General features: G+C 55.3%; 2 protein-coding genes across 2 annotated transcripts; both read right to left on the bottom strand.

The window, feature by feature from the left end:
- Positions 1 to 4256: 4256 nt before the first annotated feature.
- MFAP4 (microfibril associated protein 4) lies at positions 4257 to 12181 on the bottom strand. Its single transcript, XM_008162745.4, is given in 7 exon segments — positions 4257 to 5105; positions 6303 to 6485; positions 8262 to 8358; positions 8614 to 8774; positions 8987 to 9071; positions 11875 to 12096; positions 12098 to 12181. Coding segments are annotated over 7 exon segments (1065 nt in total). The 5' UTR covers positions 12167 to 12181; the 3' UTR covers positions 4257 to 4857.
- Positions 12182 to 14350: 2169 nt separating this feature from the next.
- On the bottom strand, positions 14351 to 24495 carry LOC101933608 (serine protease 27). The gene is made up of 6 exons (XM_008162754.4): positions 24184 to 24495; positions 19177 to 19203; positions 18308 to 18473; positions 17571 to 17842; positions 16514 to 16683; positions 14351 to 16023 (listed from the first exon to the last, which is right to left on the bottom strand). Exons 1-6 carry the CDS (start codon positions 24263 to 24265, stop codon positions 15715 to 15717), a joined length of 1026 nt encoding a protein of 341 aa, XP_008160976.2. The 5' UTR covers positions 24266 to 24495; the 3' UTR covers positions 14351 to 15714.
- Positions 24496 to 26323: the final 1828 nt, after the last annotated feature.

Genomic DNA, 26323 nt, shown 5'->3' with positions numbered 1-26323 from the left:
TTGGGCTGTATTAGTAGGGGTATTGCCAGCAGATCGAGGGACGTGATCATTCCCCTCTATTCGACATTGGGGTGGGGCCTCATCTGGAATACTGTGTCCAGTTTTGGGCCCCACACTACAAGAAGGATGTGGAAAAATTGGAAAGCATCCAGCGAAGGGCAACAAAAATGATTAGGGGGCTGGAACACATGAGTTATGAGGAGAGGCTGAGGCAACTGGGATTGTTTAGTCTGCAGAAGAGAAGAGTGAGGGGGGATTTGATAGCTGCTTTCAACTACCTGAAGGGGGGTTCCAAAGAGGATGGATCTAGACTGTTCTCAGTGGTGACAGATGACAGAACAAGGAGCTATGGTCTCCAGTTGCAGTGGGGGAGGTTTAGGTTCGATATTAGGAAACACTATTTCACTAGGAGGGTGGTGAAGCACTGGAATGGGTTACCTAGGGAGGTGGTGGAGTCTCCTTCCTTAGAGGTTTTTAAGGCCCGGCTTGACAAAGCCCTGGCTGGGATGATTTAGTTGGGGTTGGTCCTGCTTTGAGCAGGGGGTTGGACTAGATACCTCCTGAGGTCCCTTCCAACCCTGAGATTCTATGATTCTATGGGACCCAGGCATCCGGGATGCCCCCCTCCCCCCATCACCTCTGAAAGCAGTCCCTGGCTGACAGCACCCACTGCCGGGCGACGAGTGACCCCCCCCCCCCCCGCACACATGGGAGTCCAGGAGGTGCAGGCTGACCTGCCACGACCACACTCCCTCCATGGCCGCCCCGCCCCCTGCGATCCGGCCTGAGGGGGAGGGGCAGGCGCAGGCTGCGGGGAGACCAGAGACCGGGATGAGGGGCAGCCAGCCGGGGAGGTGAGAAAAGCCGTGTGTGTGTGTGTGGGGGGGGGGGGGGGGATTGGGGGAGGGGTCAGATACTTACCTGGGACAGGCAACGGGAGCAGGGAACAGGATTAGCAGGGAGGCGGGATGCCGGGCTAGATGGGCCCATTGCTGCTCTCTAGCACCCACCTCTGCCGGTGCCCCTCACTCCCGACCCGCAGCCCCTGCCAGCCCAGCCCTGCCCCCCCCAGCTCTGCCGGTGCCCCTCACTCCCGACCCGCAGCCCCTGCCAGCCCAGCCCTGCCCCCCCCCCAGCTCTGCCGGTGCCCCTCACTCCCGACCCGCAGCCCCTGCCAGCCCAGCCCTGCCCCCCCCCCAGCTCTGCCGGTGCCCCTCACTCCCGACCCCGCAGCCCCTGCCAGCCCAGCCCTGCCCCCCACAGCTCTGCCGGTGCCCCTCACTCCCGCCTCGCAGCCCCTGCCAGCCCAGCCCTGCCCCCCCAGCTCTGCCGGTGCCCCTCACTCCCGACCCGCAGCCCCTGCTAGCCCAGCCCTGCCCCCCCCCAGCTCTGCCGGTGCCCCTCACTCCCGACCCGCAGCCCCCTGCCAGCCCAGCCCTGGGCTCCCCCCAGCTCTGCCGGTGCCCCTCACTCCCGACCCGCAGCCCCTGCCAGCCCAGCCCTGCCCCCCCCCCAGCTCTGCCGGTGCCCCTCACTCCCGACCCGCAGCCCCCTGCCAGCCCAGCCCTGGGCTCCCCCCAGCTCTGCCGGTGCCCCTCACTCCCGACCCGCAGCCCCTGCCAGCCCAGCCCTGCCCCCCCCAGCTCTGCCGGTGCCCCTCACTCCCGACCCGCAGCCCCCTGCTAGCCCAGCCCTGCCCCCCCCAGCTCTGCCGGTGCCCCTCACTCCCGACCCGCAGCCCCTGGGGCACACAGGGACACAGGCCGGGCTCCCAGCTGAGGCTCGGCGGAGCTGTTGGCTGAGGTGCTGGGTCTCCAGGACCCGTGTGCAGTGAGCTCATCTCTCAAACTGTCGCTTTGGCTGCCGGGCCTGGGCGGGAGCCAAGTATAACCTCAGCGAGCCAGGGAACTGCAGCTGTCTAGACACGTCTGGTGGGTCAGAGCGGGGCGAGGGGAGGGGGAGTGGGCTGGGAGCCAGGACTCCTGGATTCTATCCCCTGCTCTGGGAGGAGAGTGGGGGCTGGTGGGTTACAGCAGGGGGGGGCTGGGAGCCAGGACTCCTGGGTTCTCTCCCCGGCTCTGGGAGCGGGGTGGGGGCTGGTGGGTTAGAGCGGGGGCTGGAAGGGACTCTCTTACCAAGAAGAATAACAAAGAGGAGCTGGGCTCCCGTCCCAGGACCTGAAGCATCTTGCGGTTGGTCCCCCGGATTCCCTGATTCCTGGCCCCGGGGCAGCAGCAGGTGCCGAGGCTGAAGGATCCGACACCGATAAGCTGTTCTGAGCCCTGCCCAGTCCGAGATCTGCCCGGCCCTGCTCTCCTGGGACTGTGCCCTCCCCACCACCAGGGCTACCGCCTTCCCCCCGCACTGATGCTGGGAGCCAGGACGCCTGGGTTCTCTCCTCAGCTCTGCCCCTATGGGCACCTTCCCCTACAACACCCTCCTTCCCCCTCGTGTCACTCCTAATGTAGTGGATGATATTCCGAGACCCTCTCATGTTGGCTGTTTCCCAGCGGGGCTCTGTGTCTGGTCAGGCCCAGCCAGTGGCCGGGCGGGGGGGCGGACTGGTACATACGGCGGGATTAGCCAGGGCTTCTGGGGTCTAGACTGGAAAGTCAGTGCCCGGGTGCCAAGCAAGGAACCTGGGATATGACTCAAGAGTGGGGGGAAAATCTAGCCCTGGTCCGGGGGGACTGGCTGGCTCAGGGGTGCAGGGAATGGGAGACGGGGGCTTTCCCCTCTAGGGGCGCCGGCTCTGAGGGTTTCGCCTCTGTTTGTTTATTGTTGCTATTTGCATTTTGCGGTGGTAAATTCTACCCAGCTCTGGCCGGGCCATTTCCCCGGCTCCGCCGGTGGCTCTTCAGTGCACAGGGAAATCGTGGGGTGTCCGATGAGTGAGCAAGCATGTGTGCGGAGCAGGTTCACGCCGCCCAGTGTCTGCCCGAGAATCTGAGCCCCGCGCCGGTGCGAGGGACTTTCCAATTCTTTCGTCTCTTTCCTCTAGCTTTGCCTGCTTTAGGGAAGACCAGACGGGCGTTTGTGCAGCACCTAGCGCTGTGATCTGGCGCCCCCTAGAGAGGAAAGGCCCCATGTCCTATTCCCTGCCCTCCTGAGCAGGTCAGTCCCCTTCCCCCAGTTGGAGTGAGATTTTTTTGCCTGGGGGCTGGTGGGAGGATGGCATGGAGGGAGGCAGGGCTCTGAGCCCCAGGACGCCACTGGGGGTAGGGAAGGGAGCGGTGCCATGCAGTGCATTGTGGGACGCTAGTGACAGTCCCCTGGGTGAGGCTCGTGATGCTAACCTGGGAATGGGGCCTTGTAGCTAGGGCTGGTGGGTAATTTGAAATGGATTGTGGGACCAAACCCAGCCCCCTCTCCCTCAGGGATCCAGACACAAGGACACTCTTGCAGCAAAGCATTGTGGGATACCAATGAGGCCTCTCTGTAGTGCAGCAAGGGCTGCTGGGTAATTTGCAGTGCACTGTGGGAGAAAGGTAGCACAGACCCCTTGGAGCTATCACACCAGTGCATTGTGGGATACTGGTGATGCCTCTCCAGATAGCTCAGTGCAGAAAGGGTTGCTGGGTAGTTTGCAATGCATTGTGGGACAAAGACTGTCCCAGGCCCTTCTGGGACTGGGCACTGGGAGAGGCGGGGTCAAGACTTGTGACCAGCGATGACTCTGTGATGCCTCCATCCCTACAGCCCCCTGCCCCCCTCTCCCTGCCCTGGCTAACAAGTCTTTGAACCCCCTAACCCTGACATGGGGCTGGGGGAGGGGGTTCCAGTGGTGGGATGAAGAATGGGACCCAGGCGTCTGGGATGGCAGTGCCCCCAGCCCCGTCAGGGAGTAAGGGGATGGGACCCAGGCATCCGGGATGGCAGTGCCCCCAGCCCCATCAGGGAATAAGGGGATGGGACCTAGTCGTCCAGAAAGGCAGTGCCCCCAGCCCCCTCAGGGAATAAGGGGATGGGACCCAGGCGTCCGGGATGGAAGTGCCCCCAGCCCCCTCAGGGAATAAGGGGATGGGACCCAGGCATCTGGGATGGCAGTGCCCCCAGGCTCCCCCCACCCCCCATGCAGGGCCTTTTGGTGCAAACTGAGCTGAGACCTGGTGTCACTCCAAGAACAGTTGGGGGAGGGGAGAGTATCAGGGGGTGGAATAAGGATCGGGGGACCCCACGTGTTCTGGCAGGAATCGGGGTTAGGTCCCCCAGCACCCTCCCCCTACCCCCATCCTGCAACGAGCCAGAGTAGAGCCTCATGGAACGGAGTTTTATTAGGGGACAGAGAGTGGGGCACAAGGGGGCAGCAGCCAGCCTCTTGGGTGGGTGCCCCTCACTCCCGACCCGCAGCCCCCTGCCAGCCCAGCCCTGGGCCCCCCCCAGCTCTGCCGGTGCCCCTCACTCCCGACCCACAGCGCCTGCTAGCCCAGCCCTGGGCCCCTGCCCCCAGCTCTGCCCTCCCCTCGCTCCCAACCCGCAGCCTCCTGCTAGCACAGCCCTACCGCCCCCCCAGCTCTGCCGGTGCCCCTCGCTCCCAACCCGCAGCCTCCTGCTAGCACAGCCCTACCCCCCCCCGCTCTGCCGGTGCCCCTCACTCCTGACCCGCAGCCCCCTGCTGCCCCTCCTCCGACCCCTGAGACCACACTGGTCTCGCGGCGCCGCTTCACCCACGCCGGGATTCAAACTCACGTCCCCAGTCCGATATAATAAAAAGCCCATTGAGCCACAGCATCCCGCTCCTCCGGGCTCTAGCCTGATGCCACCCTGCACCCTTTATCCCCCCCCCCCGATCCCTTCCCCCCGAACTCCACCGAGCGCTGGCCCCACTCCCGGGGAGAGGGGGGAGGTGCGCACCGCTCAGATGCGCCGGATCTTCATCTCGCTCTTGCGGAGCGAGTAGTAGAAGCCTTTCCACTGGGCCCAGTTGAGGCCGTTGGCGTAGGAGAGGTGGGCCCCGCCCAGGTAGAAGCCGTTGAGGTTGGAGAAGTGGCAGCTTTTGAACCACCAGGCGCCGGAGGAGAGGGCGGCGCAGTTCTGCACGTACAGGTCTTGGTCGCGGTCGAAGGTGGAGAACTTCTGCCCGGTGTGGTAGGACAAGGAGTCGCCTGGATATGGTGGGGAAGAGGGGATGGGTTAGACGGGCGCGTCTCCGTCGCGGCCGGGGGAGCGGACGGATGGGGGACCACCCTGCCCCGGGTGGGGATGGGCCCCTTTGGTTTCCACGGTGGTTTTTGGCTGGAAAATTGGAAAGAGTCCAGCAGAGGGCAACAAAAATGATTAGGGGGCTGGAGCACATGAGTTATGAGGAGAGGCTGAGGGAACTGGGATTGTTTAGTCTGCAGAAGAGAAGAATGAGGGGGGATTTGATAGCTGCTTTCAACTACCTGAAGGGGGGTTCCAAAGAGGATGGAGCTCGGCTGTTCTCAGTGGTGGCAGATGACAGAACAAGGAGTAATGGTCTCAAGTTGCAGTGGGGGAGGTCTAGGTTGGATATTAGGAAACACTATTTCACTAGGAGGGTGGTGAAGCACTGGAATGGGTTCCCTAGGGAGGTGGTGGAATCTCCTTCCTTAGAGGTTTTTAAGGTCAGGCTTGACAAAGCCCTGGCTGGGATGATTTAGTTGGAGACTGGTCCTGCTTTGAGCAGGGGGTTGGACTAGATACCTCCTGAGGTCCCTTCCAACCCTGATCTTCTATGATTCTGTGAGTCTATGGTGAGAGGGTGATTAAGGAGGGCCCCGGAGATGCCCCCGGAGCTCAGGGTTGCCGAACAACTGCGTCAGCGTGCCTGGGTCTCTCTGCCTTGGTTGGCTGTGGGATCGCGCTCACAAGGTAGCGGAGATGGGAGTGGGTTGGGGCCGGGGGGGGGGCCTGTCAGGGCTCTGAGTGTCAGGATGACAAACCCCAGCACTGAGATGCAGCCACCTCTGGGGCAGGGCAGTTGGGGAACAGCTGCACAGTGACGCTGCCCGGGGATGGCTCACTCGAGGCTGAGATGCATCCACCTCTGGGGCAGGGCAGGTGGAGCTTTGACTCAGAGGAGACTAACATTGACTCCGTCATCAGTGTCGGGACTCCTGGGTTCTGTCCCCAGCTCTGGGAAAGGAGTGGGGTCGAGTGGGTCAGAGCAGGGTGGGTTGGGAACCAGGACTCCTGGGTTCTCTCCCCGGTGCTGGGAGGGGAGTGGGGTCTGGTGGGTTAGAGCAGGGAGGTGGGAATCAGGAGCCCTGGGTTCAATCATTGCCTGCAGGAGGGGCATGGGGCTTGGTGGGCCACATGCCCGGATGCCTGGGTTCTCTCACCTGCCCCTCCATCGGTGAAGCCCCCCACGTGCAGGGTGTAGCCGTCCTCCTCGGCGCTGATGGCTTGGGGCGACAGGGAGAAATCCGCGTACTGGGCCCAGGCCGTGTTGTTCTCGAAGTCCTCCAGGTCCACCCGCAGCTCGTACTTCCGCTTCAGGGTCAACAGGTGGATGTTCTGCAGGCCTGCGGGGTGGGGCAGGGGGGCGGGAGCATGTGTGTGAGGAGCCAGCAGGGAAAGGGTTAACCCGGAGGGTGGGGTTGGGGGAAGGGGGATGTGTGTGGCTTGGGGGGCTGCTATCCACCAGAGCATCTGGCCTAGGTGGGTTGTGGGGCTGGAACAGGGAAGCCAGGCACAGGAGAGAGGGGAGAGAATGGGAACTGGGGAGACTGTATGGGGGTGAATAGATGGAGGGGTATGTGGGGGTGCATGGATGGATGAAGGGGTGTGTAGGTGGGGATGGATTAATGGAGGAAGGGGGTGTGTAAGGATGGCTGGCTGGGTGGACGGTGTGTGTGGGGTGGATGGATAGAGGTCATGTGGGGGTGGATGGATGGATGGATGAGTGAGTAGGCGGGGATGGATGGAGGGATAGAGGGGTGTGTAGGTGGGGTGGATGGATGGATGTAGGGGTGTGTAGGTGGGGATGGATGGATGGATGAGTGTGTAGGTGGGGTGGATGGAGGGATGTAGGGGTGTGTAGGTGGGGTGGATGGAGGGATGTAGGGGTGTGTAGGTGGGGATGGATGGATGGATAGAGGGGTGTGTAGGTGAGGGTGGATGGATGGATAGAGGGGTGTGTGTGGGTGGATGGAGTGGGGTGTAGGTGGGGATGGGTTGATGGGTGGATGGATGAAGAGATATGTGGGGGTGGATGGTAGGTTAGATGAGGTGCGGGTGGACAGGCACAGAGAGATGGATGGATGGAGAGGAATGGGGGTTGATGGATGGATAGAAGGGTGGACAGATGGATGGATGGAAGGGGGTGGATGGGGGGGTGGATGGATGGATGGATGAGTGAGTAGGTGGGGATGGATGGATGTAGGGGTGTGTAGTTGGGGTGGATGGAGGGATGTAGGGGTGTGTAGGTGGGGATGGATGGATGGATGGATGGAGGGGTGTGTAGGTGAGGGTGGATGGATGGATAGAAGGGTGTGAGTGGGTGGATGTAGGGGTGTGTAGGTGGGGATGGATGGATGGATGGATGGATAGAGGGGTGTGTAGGTGAGGGTGGATGGATGGATAGAGGGGTGTGTGTGGGTGGATGGAGGGGGGTGTAGGTGGGGTGGATGGATGGGTGGATGGATGAAGAGATATGTGGGGGTGGATGGTAGGTTAGATGAGGTGCGGGTGGACAGGCACAGAGAGATGGATGGATGGAGAGGAATGGGGGTTGATGGATGGATAGAAGGGTGGACAGATGGATGGATGGAAGGGGTGGATGGGGGGTTGGATGGATTGATGAAGAGATATGTGGGGGTGGATAGGCACAGAGAGATGGATGGATGGAGAGGAATGGGGGTTGATGGATGGATAGAAGGGTGGACAGATGGATGGATGGAAGGGGTGGATGGGGGGGTGGATGGATTGATGAAGAGATATGTGGGGGTGGATAGGCACAGAGAGATGGATGGATGGAGAGGAATGGGGGTTGATGGATGGATAGAAGGGTGGACAGATGGATGGATGGAAGGGGTGGATGGGGGGGTGGATGGATTGATGAAGAGATATGTGGGGGTGGATAGGCACAGAGAGATGGATGGATGGAGAGGAATGGGGGTTGATGGATGGATAGAAGGGTGGACAGATGGATGGATGGAAGGGGGTGGATGGGGGGGTGGATGGATTGATGAAGAGATATGTGGGGGTGGATAGGCACAGAGAGACGGACAGATGGAGGGGCAGCGTGGTGGAGGCTAGAACTGGTAGGATGAGCGGGTGGGGGGTGTCCCATCACCTACCCAGCCAGTACTCGCTGTCGGCCCGGCCGAACCCGAACCGATAGTCGTTCCAGCCCCGGAAGAAGCTGACCGAGCCGTTGAAGCGCTTCTGGAACACCTGGAGGCATGACGGAGAGAGAACGGTGTCAGACACCCAGGGGAGGGGCTTTGGGTTAGGTCCAGCAGCACGTCCCTTATGGCCTGAAACCTCTATGGATAATGGATGTATGGGGACAGATTTCTCCAGTGGGGAGCAGGGCAGGGGACCCACCCAGGACTCCTGGGTTCTCTCCCCAGCTCTGGGCAGGGAGTGGGGTCTGGTGGCTAGAGCGGGGCGGGGGGCACACCCCTGGCTCTTAACGATGCTACGCACCGTCCACTTCCCGTCGTCCGTGGTCATGTCGCAGTAGACCGGCACGGGGATGTTGGGGCCAGACGGGTAGATCAGATAGACGCCGTCCGTCTCCGATCCCTGGTCGTAGACATCCTCACAGTCCAGGGGAAAGGATTCGTCCGCACACAACTTCTGCTGAGCTGCCCAGCAGAGAGAGCATTAGCCAGACCCTGTCCCTGTTCCCCGATATGTCCTGTGCTGGGATCGAATTCTCCACCTCTGCCTCTAGCAGCACCACATCGCTCCTCTAGGGGGCAGCAGTCGCCTCCTGGCCCTCTGTGTCCCACCCGGCCACTAGTGGGTGACAAGGCAGGATACGCTCAGCTGGGAACGGGCTTGGGATAGGACTTACCTTGAGCATTGATGGCTTGGCCATCGGTCATGGGCGCCCACGCCAGAAGGAAGAGGAGCAGCAGGAGATGGACCAGCCAGGACGCCTGTAGCGGTCGGAGAGAGAGAGACACCGAGTGAGGAAGGGACCTTCATCTAGAGTAAAAATGGGGGACCCCAGAGTCAGACCCTCTCCTGGCTCTGAGATCGCAGGGTACAGAGCTCCAGATTCTGCACCCCCGCCATAGAGATTTAATGTATCGTTCCACAAAGCTTTTGGCCTGGGAATTGGTGACATTTTGGGGCTCACCCAGACCAGTAAGACCCTCGGACTTTTCCTCTCTGGTTCATTCCCCCCGAAGGACTGAAATTTGCCCCCAGGTCTCAGTCTACTAGGGACACTCACGGCACCATGGGTATAGCTACAAGTTTCGTCACATATACCCCTGCATCCGTGCATCACCATCATGCGGCTACAGAGCTCCGCATGACCCTCCGGTTCAGAACGTGACGCGCTTCCATAAAAGACCCACTGGGCGTCCATTGATGTGGTAGACAAACAGCTGACTCAGTTGCTTATTCTGGGGGGTCTTGTTCTGCCCCTGAGGTGGCTGGACCCTGACTGTCACAGAATGGCCTCGCTTTAATTCACAGTTTCCAAATGTCCACTTCCCAGTGGTTAATTCCCCTCCCTGCGAAAAACTGATGCTTTATTTCCCGTCGGAATTTGTCTAGCTTCAACTTCCAGCTATTGGATTGTGGTAGATCTTTCTCTGCTAGATTGAAGAGCCCATTAATAAATACTTGTTCCCCGTGTAAGTATTTGTGGACTGGGCTCAAGTCACCCCTGGACCTTCTCTTTGTTAAGCTAAATAGACTGAGCTCCTGAAGTCTCTCACTATTAAGGATGGTTTCTAATCCGTTCATCATTCCCGTGGCTCTTCTCTGACCCATCCTTCTTGGATTGTGGGTACCAGAACTGGATACAGCGGTCGCACCAGGGCCAAATATAGAGGTCAAATAACTAGGGCTGTTGATTAATGGCAGTTAACTCACGCGATTAACTCAAAAAAATGTATTGCAATTAAAAAAATCGATTGGGATTAATCACAGTTTTAATCGCACTGTTAAACAATAGAATACCAATTGAACTTTATTGAATATATTTGGATGTTTTTCTACATTTTCAAATATATGGATTTCAATTACAATACAGAATACGAAGTGTACAGTGCTCACTTTATATTATTATTTTTGATGACAAATATTTGCACTGTAAAAATGACAAACAAAAGAAATAGTATTTTTCAATTCATCTCATACAAGTACTGAAGTGCAATCTCTTTATCGTGAAAGTGCAACTTACAAATGTCGATTTTTTTGTTATATAACTGCACTCAAAAACAAAACAATGTAAAACTTCACAGCCTACAAGTCCACTCAGTCCTACTTCTCGTTCAGCCAATCGCTCAGACAAACACGTTTGTTTACATTGACGGGAGATAATGCTGCCTGCTTATTATTTGCAATGTCACCTGAAAGTGAGATCAGGCGTTCGCATGGCACTTTTGTAGCCCGCATTGCAAGGTATTTACATGCCAGATATGCTAAACATTCGTATGCTCCTTCATGCTTCAGCCACCATTCCAGAGGACATGCTTCCATGCTGATGACCCTCGTTAAAAAAATAATGCATTAATTAAATTTGTGACTGAACTCCTTGGGGGAGAATTGTATGTCTCCTGCTCTGTGTTTTACCCGCATTCTGCCATATTTAATGTTATAGCAGTCTCGGGTGGTGACCCAGCACATGTTGTTTGATTTACGAACACCGTCACTGCAGAATTGACAAAACACAAAGAAGGTACCAATGTGAGATTTCTAAAGATCACTACAGCACTTGACCCAAGGTTTAAGAATCTGAAGTGCCTTCCAGAATCTGATTGGGACGGGGTGTGGAACATGCTTTCAGAAGTGTTAAAAGAGCAACACTCTGATGTGGAAATTACAGAACCCAAATGACCAAAAAAGAGATAGATAGATAGATAGATAGATAGATGGGGCGTGTGGGGATAGATAGATAGATAGATAGATAGATGGGGTGGATGGGGATAGATAGATAGATAGATAGATAGATAGATAGATAGATAGATAGATAGGGCGTGTGGGGATAGATAGATAGATAGATAGATAGATAGATAGATAGATAGAAGGGGGTTATGGGATAGATAGAAGGGGATTATGGGTGTAGCTAGGTAGATAGATAAAAAAGGGGGTTATGTGATAAGTAGAGAGAAGGGGATTATGGGACTAGATAGGTAAAGCGAAGGGGGTTATTGGATAGGTAGAGAGAAGGGGGTTATGGGATAGGCAGACAGGAGGGGGTTATGGGATAGATAAAGAGAAGGGGGTTATGGGATAGGTAGATGGAAGGGGGTTATGGGATAGATAAAGAGAAGGGGGTTATGGGATAGGTAGACAGGAGGGCGTTATGGGATAGATAAAGAGAAGGGGGTTATGGGATAGATAAAGAGAAGGGGGTTATGGGATAGGTAGACAGGAGGGCGTTATGGGATAGATAAAGAGAAGGGGGTTATGGGATAGGGAGATGGAAGGGGGTTATGGGATAGGTAGGTGGACATACAGGAGTATGCGTGGGGATGGCTAGACAGAAAGGAGGAGAAGCGGGGGTGGTGGGTCTGGGGATCACTAGCTAGCCCTGTAGGAGATGGTTGGCCGGACAAGGAGCGTTTCTAGCCGTTGCTACCAGGCAGAGCCGAGACAGACCCATCTGCCGAGGCAGAGCGCTTGTGCGATCCCATACCCGGAGGGGCCTGCCTCTGTTCTCACTTAGCTCCGTCGGCCCCCTACTTTCCAACCCCCCCCCCCAGCGCCCCGGGTGCCAGTTACCTCCATGGTGCCGTGTGCTTCCCGTCGACTCCCAGCCCGCAGCCCCTGACTTGTCTGGCCGGAGCTGACCTGGATCACAGCTAGCTCTGCTCCCGTCTTCCCGTGTTTTCCGCTCGGCTCCCCGCCCCCCAGACACCCCCAAAGGCAGGGGATCAGCTTACAGGCTCTAAATCGTGGCACAGGGGCTGCGTGTAAACACAACATCTGGCAGGAAATGAAAGGGCGGGGGGGAATCACAGCCATGGCCTGAGCTAAGGACACCCACGCCCTCCGGGCGACTTGGCGTGAACATATTGTTCACCGTTCACAGGCTCACGTGTGAATGGGCCTGGGCCAGCGGTGATGGGGGGCGGAGACAGAGGCGCCTTCTGGGGACTGCGAGGGTCAGCTGGGGCGCAGAACTCCTGGGTTTTCTCCCTGGCTCTGGGGGAGGGGAGGGGGGGCTGGTGGGTTAGAGCGGGAGGGGCTGGGAGCCAGGACTCCTGGGTTCTCTCCCCGGCTCTCGGAGGGAAGTGGGGGCTAGTGGTTAGATTGGCAGGGTGTGTGGGAGCCAGGACTCCTGGGTTATCTCCCCAGCTCTGGGGGGGGGGGGGGGAGTGGGGTCTAGTGGTTAGATCGGGGGGGGGGGGCTGGGAGCCAGGACTCCTGGGTTCTCTCTCAGCTCTGGGAGGGGAGTGGGGTCTCAAGGATTAGAGCAGCGGGTGGCTGGGAGCCAGGACTCCTGGGTTCTATTGGTCGAGAGAGGATTCTAAGCCTAGGCTCTATAGGGTTAAACTTCCTCTGGTTTTAATATAGCCTTCAGCTCAACCCTGGGAGCAGGCAGCATCTGGCTGGAGCCACAAGCTCACCCAGGGCTGGAAGTAACCCAGCGGGGTCCTGTCTGAACCAGCCCACCCCCGCCCCTTTGCCTCCCTTCCAGCACCTCCGGGCCTTGCAGGGAGAGCGGGGGGAGACATGTCTGTGGCTCACATCCAGATGTGCACAGCTGCACGTGTTCCGCTTTGCATCCCCCACCTGGATCAGCCGCAGGGAACTGGCCGGCACCCAGGGGATTCTGAATTCCCTTCTCCAGGAAGGGAACATCAGGCCAGCCCTAGAACGAGGCCTTCAGCTTGTCCCCCAGCTGCTGTAAAGATGGCCCACCTCCCCCAGCCCCCAGCCCCGCCCGGGGCAGGATCGTCCCCGGCCCATCCGCTCCCCAACGGAGACGCCCCACCTAGGCTGCGTTGCACGGCCCGTCTCTGCTTGCTCTGAGTTGCAGCTACTGTGCAAATTGGACCAGTTTTAAGGGCAGCCCCCAAAAAACAAAGCAGGAATCCCGCCCCACCCTTCTCCCGAATGTCTGGAACAGAGGCCTCCCAGCTGCACTTTATTTCCCTCGCTTATTAGCTCCAAGAGGCTGCATTTGGATTGGAAGGAGTTTATTGGCTTAGAAAGAAGAATCCAGGCCTGAGCGTATCCAGAATGCACGTTGGACGCATTAAACAACATAAAAGGCCTGCAAGCCGCGGCTGGTGGCTCGGAGGTGGGCTCCCAGGGTGGAGAAACAACCCAGCTCCTGTCTACGAACAATTCACGTGGCGGGAGGTGCCTATCACGGAAGCGGCGGGCGGGACGGGTGTCTCAAGAGGTCATCTCGTACAGTCCCACCACGCTGAGGCAGGGCCAAGTCAACCTAGACCCTCCCTGAGAGGTGTTTGCCCAACCTGTTCTTAAAAACCTCCAGCGATGGGGCCTTCACCACCTCCCCAGGGAGCCCGTCCTGGCCCTGAACTAGCCTTAGATCTGGAAAGTTTTTCCTGATATCCAACCCTTGCTGCAAACTGAGACAATTCCGTTGTCCACCCCTTAGTGGAGCTGGAGACCCAATCAACGGTAAGGAGCCATTGGCTTCTCTGGTGTTCAGCTCACACTTCTCGGCCCAGATCCTGAAAAGGTATCTAGGTGCCTAGCTCCCAGTGAAATTCAGCTCCCTGGAGGATCTGGGCCTTCGTTAAACAAGTGGTGAGAAGAATCTGGATCGGCACTCACTGAGGGGAGACTCATTTGTCCCTGTTATCGCCTGCCACGTTTGGAACCTTCTGAGAATGTCAACCCAAGGACGCAGAGTTTATAAACTTCATTTAAGAATGCAAACTCCCTGAGACTAATCTCTCTGGCCCAAGGGTCCCAGAAATTCTGCCGGCAGAGTTACTATGCCCTGTCTAAACAGCTAGGTCGAAGGAGTCTATTAACAGCGGTTGAGAAGGTTACGTTTCCCCACTGGCACAGCCGGTGGAGTTTGCAGCCTCCATCTGCTAACCATCTCTGGACCAAAGAAGTCATACGCTCCAGTGGCAATATATGGGAATGCTGCATTATCTTGTGTGTGAGTGAAACAAGCTACTGCATCTCTGATGGCGAAACAGACGCTCGATCAGAAGAAAAATAATAACCAACGACATCAAGTTTTTGTAGATTACAAAAACTAAGGAAATTCCCAGACAAAAAACTTTGTTAAAGCCGTAACCAATTCACTTACAAAACATCTGCAAAGCCTGAAATATTTAAAATCACAATAAAGTTAAATGTTTGAAATACTGGGAAACTCAAACCATTTCCACAAATACCCGTAATTCTGGCATGTTTATCAACACACCTCTATTTATCCATCAATGTTGTGTCCAGCTACCGGACTACTCCTTTATATCAAAACATCTGAGCTCTAGCGCATTCACAGTTTGCAGTGGAAACACCATAAAGCTACACAGATTATCTCAGTACTTAAATATCTGTGTTTTATGATTTTTAGATCTAGTTCATGTGAGAAATGCCATCAATTAATCCATTGTAAATATAATCCAACAAATATCCTCTCAAATTTATATAGGGGGTCATTCAACCCAGGGAAAGAGACTTCCACTTCAAATTGGCCATAACAGGAAACAAAATGCCTATTCTTATGGTTTGTAACCCAGATGGCTGCTCAAAAGACGGTGGTGGTGGAAGAGGAGAATTGAAAACATTTTTATTTATTTATGTCAGTATTTTTCCTATTATTTTCCTCATCTAAATTTGCAACTTTCAAATTTTCAACATTTGCAATTTTCAAATTTTCTACATTTACAAACTCAGTTCCCCTCTCAGTCTTTGTTTTTTTAGGTGAAAAAAGCTAATCTCTCTGAGTCTCTTCTAAGAAGATCGGCTTCCCAATCCCCTGATCGTCTTTGAAGACCTTTTCTGCACCTATCCAACTCTGAGTCCCACTTTCTTTAACTCGGGTGCCCAGAACTGAGCACAGGAGTCCAGATGAGGTCTTCCCCGGGCCTTGTCCGATGGCATTAATACTTATCAATCGTTTCCTGGTCAAAATCTGAAATGTTGACATGTTGTTGTCAAATTAGCAACATTCAAAACATTTTTGATTAGCTTCACCCTCAGCCAAAACCTCTGAAGTTATCTCACCCGCCTTGCAAAAACAGATGCTGATTGCCGGGCCCCATGTATTTATGAAATGATCAGCAGAAGTTGTTTTGTTCCATCTTAAACTCCCTAGTCCTAAATATATACACGAAGATAGAGACCTAGAACAACTGGTTGACCCCCTCGTGACTACGGCACGCTTGCTGTAGTTGCAGAGGAATGTACACACGTTTATAGTGTTTCACAAAGTTTTTTGTCTGGGAATTTCCTTAGTTTTTAAATGTTTAAAATATTTTCCCAAATGCTAAAACCCAGGGCCTTTAGGTAGCCAACACTGGGGAGACTGGACCAGAGATATAGATTCCTTCTTCCTTTTCCTTGTAGCTTGACAGAAGAGTGGGGGAATTCTCTCTTTTTCTCTGTTCACCCGCCTTGGTTTTAAATCAGATGCAGCAGGCAGGCCAAGAGCAGCAGGGTGCTGGTAACGACAGAGGCAGCCTGGCTGGGCCAGCCAGCGCCAGGGTGCTTTTGCCCCTTGATGCCTGCCGCAGCACGGGATTCCCGGCCTTTGGGCTCCTTGACGAACTCTAGACTGGGGATATATTCCCGGATCCAGCTTTGGTAGGAGGTGAGGCGACTGTACACTCCAGGGCGGTTTTTGATGGCGCAGCCTTCGCCCCAGCTGACAATTCCGGCCAGCACCCAGACATCACCCACAATGCACGCCATAGGGCCACCAGAGTCACCCTAAGGAGCCGAGAGAGAGAAGGGTTAGTGCAGGGGCTAGGGGTCTATTCTGAGCTATGCCACAGACTTCCTTAATCACAATGGGGCCCTGATCTCGGTCAGGAGGGTCTCTGCAGGTGGCAGCTCTGAAATGCAGCCACCTCTGGGGTGGGGCAACTGGATACACACAGCAGTGCTACAAAGGGATGGCTGGCCCAGTACTAAAATGCAGCCACTTCTGGGGTGGGGCTTGGCAGGTGGATAACAGTTGCCCTGTGATGCTGCAAAGGGATTGCTTGCACAGAACCCAGGCCCTGTCTAGTAGCTGTGACCTGCTCTGTGATGGGACCCTGGGCCTATACACCCCCCCATTCCCTCAGCCTGCTCCCTGGGCTGACAGCCAGGACTTCTGGGTTCTCTCCCTGGCTCTGGAAGGGGAGTGGGGTCTGGTGGTTAGAGCAGGGGGGGCTGGGAGCCAGGACTCCTGGGTTCTCTGGCTGGGGGCTCTCACATTGCAGGCATCCCTCATGCCCTCGGCGTAACCGGCACAGATCATGTCATCCTGGATATTCCTGTTCGGTGGCCTGTTGTGCATGTTGGTGAGGTACAGGTTCCTGCACGTCTTGGAGTCGATGATGGGGACTTGCAGCTTCTGCAGGGTCTGCGGGGAGGGCAGGTCCACTGCAAGGGGTAGCAAGAGCTGGTGGTGAGGCGCTGGGCTGAGCCTGGCCCCTGGGGGGCAGCGCTGAGCTACCCTTCCCAGAGCACCCTGCCGTTCTGCCGTTGTCTGCTCCGGCGTTCCTTCTCCCGCGGCTCGCCCATTCAATCCACGGCTCTTCCACGCTTCCTTCCATTCATTTCCTCATTTGATCTTTCTAAGCCCCCTCTAACGGGCTTATCCATTCCCCTTTTCTTTCTTTTCCCCTGTTCCCCCATCCCCTTTCTTCCTACTCTACAGTTCATTTCTTTCTTTCCTTCCTTTCCTTGTTCTTCCCGTCTCTCTCTATCCCTCCTGCAACCACAGGGTTCTCATTCTTTTGTTCTCTCGCTGCCCTCCCGTTAAGTCCAAGGCTTTTTTCACTCTTTCATTCATTGTCTCATTCTCTCTTTCTCTGCCATGCCCCTGTCTTTAACTCGAGGGCTCATTCTTTCATTTTTACACTCTGTCCTTCTCTCGGAGATTTCCATTACTTGCATCTGAAGAAGTGAGGTTCTTACCCACGAAAGCTTATGCTCCCAGTACTTCTGTTAGTCTCAAAGGTGCCACAGGACCCTCTGTTGCCTTCTCTCGGTGCGTCCCACCCTTAACGTTAGGCCTCTTCCCTCCTTTTCTGTTTTTTTAATGCGTCAATTCACTCTTTGTCCCCTCCTTTAACACTAGGGGTCAGACTTGCTCTTTTAATTTCATTTTCTTTCTTTCTTTCTTTCTTTCTTTCTTTCACCCATCACTAGTACTCCAGATCGCCTGACCCCTGCCCGACCTCACTCCTTCCCATTCTCTGGACCCGCATTCTCCCATCCCCACCCCAAGGACCCATCCCCACCCCGGGTGTCCCATCCTGACCTACCCCAGGAACGCACGTGGCCCCAGCCGGTCACCCAGCAGACTTTGCCTGGGGGGAAGTTGACGGAGACATCTGGGAGGCAGATGGGCAGGATGTAGTCAGTGAACTTCACCGGCCTGGCCAGCTGGATCAGGGCGATGTCTCCGCTCGTGGTCTGCCCGGCGTAGTGGGGGTTGACAATGATGCGCCAGACCGGGCAGGCGCACGCGTTGGGGCTTGGCTTCAGCAGTTGATGGGCCCCCAGCACCACCCGGTACTGGGTCAGGTTCCGGACCCTGGTTGGGGGCAGAGAAACGCATCAGTGACAGGGCAGGAGTGAGGGGCACCGGCAGAGCTGGGGCGGGGGGCAGGGCTGGGCTGGCAGGGGCTGCGGGTCGGGAGTGAGGGGCACCGGCAGAGCTGGGGGTGGGCAGGGCTGGGCTGGCAGGGGCTGCGGGTCAGGAGTGAGGGGCACCGGCAGAGCTGGGGGGGGGCAGGGCTGGGCTGGCAGGGGCTGCGGGTCGGGAGTGAGGGGCACCGGCAGAGCTGGTGGGGGCAGGGCTGGGCTGGCAGGGGCTGCGGGTCGGGAGTGAGGGGCACCGGCAGGGCTGGGGGAGCCCAGGGCTGGGTTAGCAGGGGCTGTGGGTCGGGAGTGAGGGGCACCGGCAGAGCTGGGGGGGGACAGGGCTGGGCTGGCAGGGGCTGCGGGTCGGGAGTGAGGGGCACCGGCAGAGCTGGGGCTGGAGAACTCCTGGACTCACTGGTGGAAGCAATGAGCGGCCGTCACCACCCATTCGTTGTTGATCAGGGACCCCCCGCACATGTGAACTCCTTTCCACTGGATGCTGGCCTGCCAGGGGAACTCTCCCGGCACCGTGTCCTGCCCCTTCACAAGCCGGTTCAGGTTCAACTGAGGCTTCCCGCAGACTGCCGAGAAAGGGGACAGAAGGTCGGATCCTGGCTGAGATCGGCTTGGCCCTGGGGTCTCTTGGGTAGGGTCGCCAACTTTCTAATTGCACAAAACCGAACACCATAACCCCGCCCCTTCCCAGAGGCTCCGCCTCTAACCCGAGGCCCCGCCCCCACTCACTACATTCACCCTCCCCCAGTGGCTCGCTCGCCCTAACCCTCACTCAACTTTCACTGGGCTGGGAAAGGGGGTTGGAGTGTGTGTGGGGGGAGGGCTCTAACTGGGGGTGTGGGCTCCAGGGTGGGGTTTAGGGTGTGAGAGGGGGCTGCGGGTTGAGGCAGGGGGTTGGGATGCAGGCGGAGGCAAGGGCTCTGGACTGGGGGTGCGGGCTCTGGTGTGAGGCTGAGGATGAGGGTTTTGGGGTGCAGGAGGGGGCTCTGGGTTTGGGGGGGGGCTCAGGGCTGGGGCAGGGGGTTGGGACTCGGGGTTGAGGCACCGGCTTACCTCGGGCGGCTCCCGGTCAGCGGCCCAGGGACTAGCCTGCCTTAGCCCCGCTGGGCCACCGACCAGACTTTTAATGGCCTGGTCAGCAGTGCCGACCGGAGCCACCAGGGTCCCGTTTTGACCGGGCGTTCCAGTCAAAAACCGGACACCTGGCCACCCTGCTGTTGGGGGGCTGGCACCAGGCGTGGGCATTGCTGAGAGTGGTTCAAGACTCACCTCCGTTTGCCTCGCTCTGCTGGGCACCTGAAATGCAAAAAGACAGAGTCAGCAGCCTCAATAGTGATTCCACTAGGGCCCTTTCTCCCGTCCACCACCAGGGGGCAGCAGAGAGACCAGCTACGCTACCCAATTCCACCCCAGAGGTGGCTGCATCTCAGCACCGGGCAAGCCATTCCTGTGCAGTGTTGTGTGTGGCTGTTCTCCAGCTGCCCCACACCAGAAGTGGCTGCATCTCAGCACCGGGCAAGCCATTCCTGTGCAGTGTTGTGTGTGGCTGTTCTCCAGCTGCCCCACACCAGAAGTGGCTGCATCTCAGCACCAGGCAAGCCATTCCTATGCAGTGTTGTGTGTGGCTGTTCTCCAGCCCCCCCCACACCAGAAGTGGCTGCATCTCAGCACCGGGCAAGCCATTCCTGTGCAGTGTTGTGTGTGGCTGTTCACCAGCTGTCCCACACCAGAAGTGTCTGGCCAAATTTCCCCAGCTGAGAAAAAGTTGAGGGGGAAAAAAAAAAGTCTTTTGAGCCAGCCAAAAAGTTTGATTTGGACATTTTTTGACAGAAAAATTCCTGCCTCAAACAGATTTTGATTTTTGAAATGTAAGGAAATGAGCTGGGGGGAAGGAGAGGGGAAGAAAAAAAGTTCAGAAAAAAGTGGAAATCAAAAAGAAACTTTTTGATTGACCCAATATGAAAAATATTTTTTTCAGTTCCTTAATATCGTCAGGGTTTTGACGTTTCAGCTGGGAAAATTTTTTGGAAAATATTTGAGGGGCAGGAAACTGTTTCCCACCCAGCTCTGATTTGGGCTTCTCGGAGCAATCGGTTCAGGCTCTCTGAAGACTCAGGTAGTGTTGGTTTTAATCAGGGTGGTTCACACCTTTCCGAGCAATCGGCTCAGGCTCCCGGCCGACTCAGACAGCCCCACTATGTTGGTCACACTCCGAGCAGCTCCCTGCCTCGGGTTCACCCCGCTGTGACGGTCCTGGGATTGAGGGTCTCGGCCCTAGGGCTGTTCCCCGGCTGCTCCCAGAGGCAGATCCACATTCCAGGGCCGGGATGGGATCCGAGCAGGCGCATCACAGCTGGCTTCATGTTCCCATGTTTAATTACGGGGTGGCGATTACCCAGGATTAGGGAGAAGGAAGTGAAGGATAGGGGCAGGGAGCTCCAGCACCGTGGAATGCGGTTCTGCCTTCGTGTCATAACAGGTCTAGTCACAGGCCCGGCCCAGCATCTTTGGGCTAGCCACACCCCGGCATCCTTAATCCTTCCTGGTGCCCCGGATTAGCCCCATAGGCCCATCTACCCTGGTATCCCGCCCCCATCCCTGTCACCCCGGATCAGACCCATAGGCCCATCTACCCTGGTATCCCGCCCCCATCCCCGTCACCCCGGATCAGACCCAGAGGCCCATCTACCCTGGTATCCCGCCCCCATCCCCGTCACCCCGGATCAGACCCAGAGGCCCATCTACCCTGGTATCCCGCCCCCACCCCTGTCAGCCTGGATCAGACCCATAGGGCCATCTACCCTGGATCCCGCCCCCACCCCTGTCACCCCGGATCAGACCCATAGGCCCATCTATCCTGGTATCTCGCCCCCATCCCTGCCACCCCGGGTCAGACCCATAGGCCCATCTACCCTGGTATCCCGCCCCCATCCCTGTCACCCTGGATCAGACCCATAGGCCCATCTACCCTGGATCCCTCCTCCATCCCTGCCACCCCAGGTCAGACCCATAGGGCCATCTACCCTGGATCCCGCCCCCATCCCTGTCATCCCAGGTCAGACCCATAGGCCCATCTACCATGGTATCCCGCCCCCATCCCTGTCACCCTGGATCAGACCCATAGGCCCATCTACCCTGGTATCCCGCCCCCATCCCTGTCACCCCGGATCAGACCCATAGGCCCATCTATCCTGGATCCCGCCCCCATCCCTGTCACCCCGGGTCAGACCCAGCAGCCCATCTACCCTGGATCCCGCCCCCATCCCTGTCACCCCGGATCAGACCCAGAGGCCCATCTACCCTGGATCCCGCCCCCATCCCTGTCACCCCGGATCAGACCCATAGGCCCATCTACCCTGGATCCCGCCACCACTCCTGTCACCCTGGATCAGACCCATAGGCCCATCTACCCTGGTATCTCGCCCCCATCCCTGTCACCCCGGATCAGACGCATAGGCCCATCTATCCTGGATCCCGCCCCCATCCCTGTCACCCCGGATCAGACCCATAGGCCCATCTACCCTGGATCCCGCCCCCATCCCTCTCACCCCAGGTCAGACCCATAGGCCCATCTACCCTGGTATCCCGCCCCCATCCCTGTCATCCCAGGTCAGACCCATAGGCCCATCTACCCTGGATCCCGCCTCCACTCCTGTCACCCTGGATCAGACCCATAGGCCCATCTATCCTGGATCCCGCCCCCATCCCTGTCACCCCGGGTCAGACCCATAGGCCCATCTACCCTGGATCCCACCCCCACCCCTGTCACCCCAGGTCAGACCCAGCGGCCCATCTACCCTGGTATCCCGCCCCCATCTCTGCCCCCCATCTATCATGTCATCAAGTCTCCTCCCTCCCACTCCTTGGCATTGTGTAAGCCAGATGCCAGCGCCCTGAGACCCAATTACTCCAGCCACACGGCCCACATGAATGATGTCGCCTTTTGCCAGGCTTGCCCGGGCAGTGGCTCGTTAAGAATTACAGCGGTCCCTCATTAGCCAATTAAACAGCCCAGCTGTAGAACTCCCCCTGAGGCATGGAGTTCTGCTGGCTGGTTGCACACGGGGCCGGGGGATGAGCGCTCGGGAAGACGGTGCCCACCTTATCTTCCAGGCCTGGCCTCGCTGGGGTCCTGGCGGGCAGAGCTGTTCGCCTGGCACGGCTCGGCTGGAGTGTGTGGGCAGGTCGGGCATTGGCTGAGGGACATGGAGGAGAGACCAACGGGATAACTTTCTCCCCTCACATAATTCTGGAGCACTTCAGGAGAGAGTCAGGACTCCTGGGTTCTCTCCCCAGCTCTGGGAGGGAAGTGGGGGCTGGTGGTTAGAGCAGGGGGAGTTGGGAGCCAGGACTCCTGGTTCTATCCCCGGGTCTAGTGGGTTAGAACAGTGGGGGCTGAGAGCCAGGACTCCTGGGTTCTCTCCCCAGCTCTGGGAGGGAAGTGGGGGCTGGTGGTTAAAGCAGGGGGAGCTGTGAGTCAGGACTCCTGGGTTCAATCCCCAGCTCTGGGAGAGGAGTGGGGTCTAGTGGTCAGAGCAGGGGTGGGGGACGGGGCTGGGAGCCAGGGCTCCTGGGTTCTATCCCCGGGTCTAGTGGGTTAGAACAGTGGGGGCTGGGAGCCAGGACTCCTGGGTTCTATTCCCCGTTTTGCTAAAGATTCCCTGTGGGTAAGTCCATGCTTTGCTCTGGGACTCAGTTTCCCCCTCTATAAAATGGGGAGCATGATTCTGTGTAGCTTGTCCTTTGCTTGTAGCAGGGACTATCTCTTCCTGTGTGTCTGTGCCGTGCCCGATGTGATGGGATTAAAAAGTTTGTGCCAGCTGCTTCATTTGATTAGGAGAGAGGCTTAAAATATGGGGGGAGGGGTACGCAGACATTGAGAGAAAGACAGCCACATCTCGGGCAGGGCAGCTGGGGAACAGGCCCACAAGGATGGCTGGCCCAGGGCCGCAATGCAGCCACCTCTGGGGTGGAGCAGCTGGGAAACAGCTGCACAGCGTTTGCATTTAACCAGAGTCTGACTTAAATCTGCAGGTGATTCTAACTAGGGAGGCGTTGCATAGACAAGGGAGGACTTGAAACGCAATATGAAGGTTGCTAGCAAAAGGTGAAACAGGCCAGAGAAATAACGAAATGATTTCGATGGTGTATGAAAAGAGCCACGCTGGAGCACGCTTGCTACGGATACAGATTTAGGACAGTTCTTACAATCGAACCCATTTTGGGGCCAAAATAAAAAAATACACTTTTTTTTTTGCATTATTTTAACCAAAAGCATGTTGCGTGTTTGCACAAAATCCCTTTTTTGCCCAGGGGATGGCATTTTTGGATCCAGCTACATTTTCAACTCAAACATTTGACCCCAAAATGTTTGACCCAGAGTTTAGTAGGTTTTTTTTTAGACAAATTACTGCTTTTTCCCCAAACCACCCATTTTTTTTTGACCAGTTCCCCTTTCAATCCCAATGGTTGTTATCCAAATGTTAGTATTTCTGGGCAAATGTTTGCCCCTCCGAAAATATGTTTCAACCCAGATTTTTGCATTTTAAAATATTTTTTTACACAGATTTTTCTGTTTTTTTTCCTCCGGAAATATTTTTTCTGCCCAGAATTTGGCATTTTTAAACCCAGACCTTGGCAATTTTTGGATCACAAGTTTTTTTTAAGCATGGATTTTTCCATCACAAATTACTTGACCCAGCATTTTGCAGTTTTTTGACCAAAACATTTGAACAACCCAGACCCTGCAAATTGATGGCAATTTTGCAACCAGTGATTGATGCTGACCCAGAGTCAGAAGAAGGATAACAGAATTGCCAGGCCCCTGTCTCTCTAGCCCTCAGCCAAGGCAGTAAGTTAATTAGACCAACTCCACCAGCAACAACAATTAATAGGAAGCTGCAGATTTGCCACAGTGCAGGGAATACTTTAGATAAAATGGACACATCCACCCTTGACTCACAGAACTATGAATGGAACCCAGGAGTCCTGCCTCCCAGCCCCCCCCCCCGCCCGCTCTAACCACTAGACCCCACTCCCCTTCCCAGAGCCAGGGATAGAACCCAGGAATCCTGGCTCCCAGCCGCCCAATTCTAGCCCATGAGATTCCCTCCCAGAGCTAGGGGTAGAACCCAGGAGTCCTGGCTCCCCCGCTCCAGCCCACTAGATCCGACTCGACTCCTCTCCCAGAGTGGCAGATAGAACCCAGGAGTCCTGCTTCTCTCCTCCCCACTCCCTCTCTGTAAGCAGATCACTCAGACAGATGGACTCTCTTACCCATCAGCACAATGTGCAGGATCAGGGACCCCATTCTCCTTGCCCAGCTCAGCCCGCTGGCCTTGGTTTGCCGCTCCTCCATACTGCTCGTTAGAGGCACCAATCACTAAACCCAAAGGGGATTCCAAAGCTCCCAGAGAGAGAGGCAGCCAGGCTACCGGGCGATGCACCCAGCCAGGAAAGGGTGTGCACCCCAACGCGGTTTATATCCAGCCAGTTAGTCTGCCTAGAATGTTGACCAACAGGTTCAGCAGACGTTGGCACATGTCCCTCCTTCTTCCCAAGCATCCCTGTTGCCGCTTGCCAGATGTGCAGCAGTTGTTCCCTCAATTCTCCTCTCTTGCTCCTCCCCCTTCCTCTGGAGCCCCCTTCCCTGGACTCCCTCCTTTGCTGCTGCTGGCACCCCAGGGTGACCCCAGTTTGTGGGTTCAGGCAATGCCTTGCCAATAATAACACGGCCCTCTGGTGCAGTATTAATAAATGGAGCTGCAAAAAGGTGCTGAGGTTCTTCACAGTAATACTCCAGTAAGAATACAAGTACGGTGATAGTATTAATTACTATTTATTATTATTTATTATTTTATTGTATTAAAGAAGGTGTTCTGGTATAGCACAGTAATGCTCCTGCAAGCTCACTGGTGTGGTGATATGAGATGGAGCTGCAAAAGGTACTCTGGTATTTTTACAGTAGTACTCCAGGAAGAATATTAGTACTGTGGTATTAAGATTACAAAAGGTATTCTGGTATTTTACAGTACTATTCCAGTAAGAATACTAACACTATGGTATTCTAATTATGACTACCGAAGGTGCTCTGGTATGTTGGAGTAATAGCCTAACAAGCTCACTGATAACATAAATGGTCTTAATAGAGATACCAAGAATTCCTTGCTATTGTGCTGTAATACTCCAGTAAGATAACCAGAACTGTGGCACTCTTAGGAGAACTACAGTTGGTATTCTGGTGTTTTACTTTAATACTCTAGTTAGATCACCTATATTATTGTAGCCTTAAAAGGACTACAAAAAGTACTCTGGTATTCTGTGGTAATACTCCAGCACGCTCACTGATACAGTAATATTCAATAGAGGTGCAAAAGGTGCTCTTGTATTCTATGGGAATACTCCAGTAAGATCATTAGTATTTTCACTGTTTATAGGTCTCTACAAAGTACGTTGGTATTTTAAGTAATAAGATTACCAGGAGTTTGGTACTCTTAACACAGCCATGAAAGATACTCTGGTATATTATACTACTAGTCCAGCAATCTCACTGGTAGAATAATACTAAACAGAGCTGCAAAAAGTATTCTGGTATTCTACAGTAATATTCCAGTAATATCGCCAGGACTGTGATACTTCTCATAGGGCTACAAAGTGTACTCTAGTATTTTATAGTAATACCCCAGAAAGCTCACTGGTACTGAAATATTCTTAGATCTTTAAAATGTACTCTGGTATGCTTCAGTCCAGTATTATAATCAGGGCCAGAAAAGGTACAATACTCTGATATTTTAAAGTAATCCTCCAGTAAGATGACTAGTTTGGTAGCAATCTTAATAGGACTACAAAATATACTTCAGTATTCCTGAGTAATAGTCCAGTTATTGTAGTACCATGCAAAAGTACTCTTTTAATACCCAGTTAGATTACTGGTACCGTACAAAAGCTCAGTAATATTGTAGTATTCTTTATAGGTTCTCTAAAGACAATCTGGTACTGTAGAGCAGTACTCCAATTACTTTATTATAGTACTGAACAATAATACTCTGGTATTCCACTATTAATTTCACTATCAGCATGGTGCACTTAATAGGGCATAAAATACTTTGGTATTCTATAAGAAATATTCTAGTTACATTACTAGAATGCATACTAATACCATACATATTATCACTCTGGTATGCTATGACAATGCTCAGCTAAACACCGTAGGCCTCTTAATAAGGCTATAAAATCTACCTTAGTATTCTACCATAATGGTCCAATCAAATTATTGATACTGTACAAATATAGGCAATACTTCCAGAAAACTCACTCTTTAGTGTGGTACTCATAAAAGGAGAATCACAAGAGCGGTAGTACTTGTCATAGAAACAAAAGACTCCGATATTTTATAACTGAACACCAGTAAGTCCAC

The sequence above is a fragment of the Chrysemys picta genome, chromosome 4 (genome assembly GCF_011386835.1).
Source record: "Chrysemys picta bellii isolate R12L10 chromosome 4, ASM1138683v2, whole genome shotgun sequence".
Taxonomy (NCBI): Eukaryota; Metazoa; Chordata; order Testudines; family Emydidae; genus Chrysemys; species Chrysemys picta.
The sequence above is the reverse complement of the archived record's forward strand: the minus strand, read 5'-3'. Positions and strand labels throughout refer to the sequence as shown.

What these genes read in the sequence shown, in the direction of transcription:
- LOC101933608 (XM_008162754.4), bottom strand. Translation starts at nt 24,265, where the DNA reads ATGGAGGAGCGGCAAACCAAGGCCAGCGGGCTGAGCTGGGCAAGGAGA. An exon ending in GCAGAGCGAGGCAAACGGAG is followed by an intron (nt 18,474 to 19,176) that starts GTGAGTCTTGAA and finishes CTTTCTCGGCAG; the next exon opens with TCTGCGGGAAGCCTCAGTTG. An exon ending in GGGCCACGTGCGTTCCTGGG is followed by an intron (nt 16,684 to 17,570) that starts GTAGGTCAGGAT and finishes TACCCCTTGCAG; the next exon opens with TGGACCTGCCCTCCCCGCAG.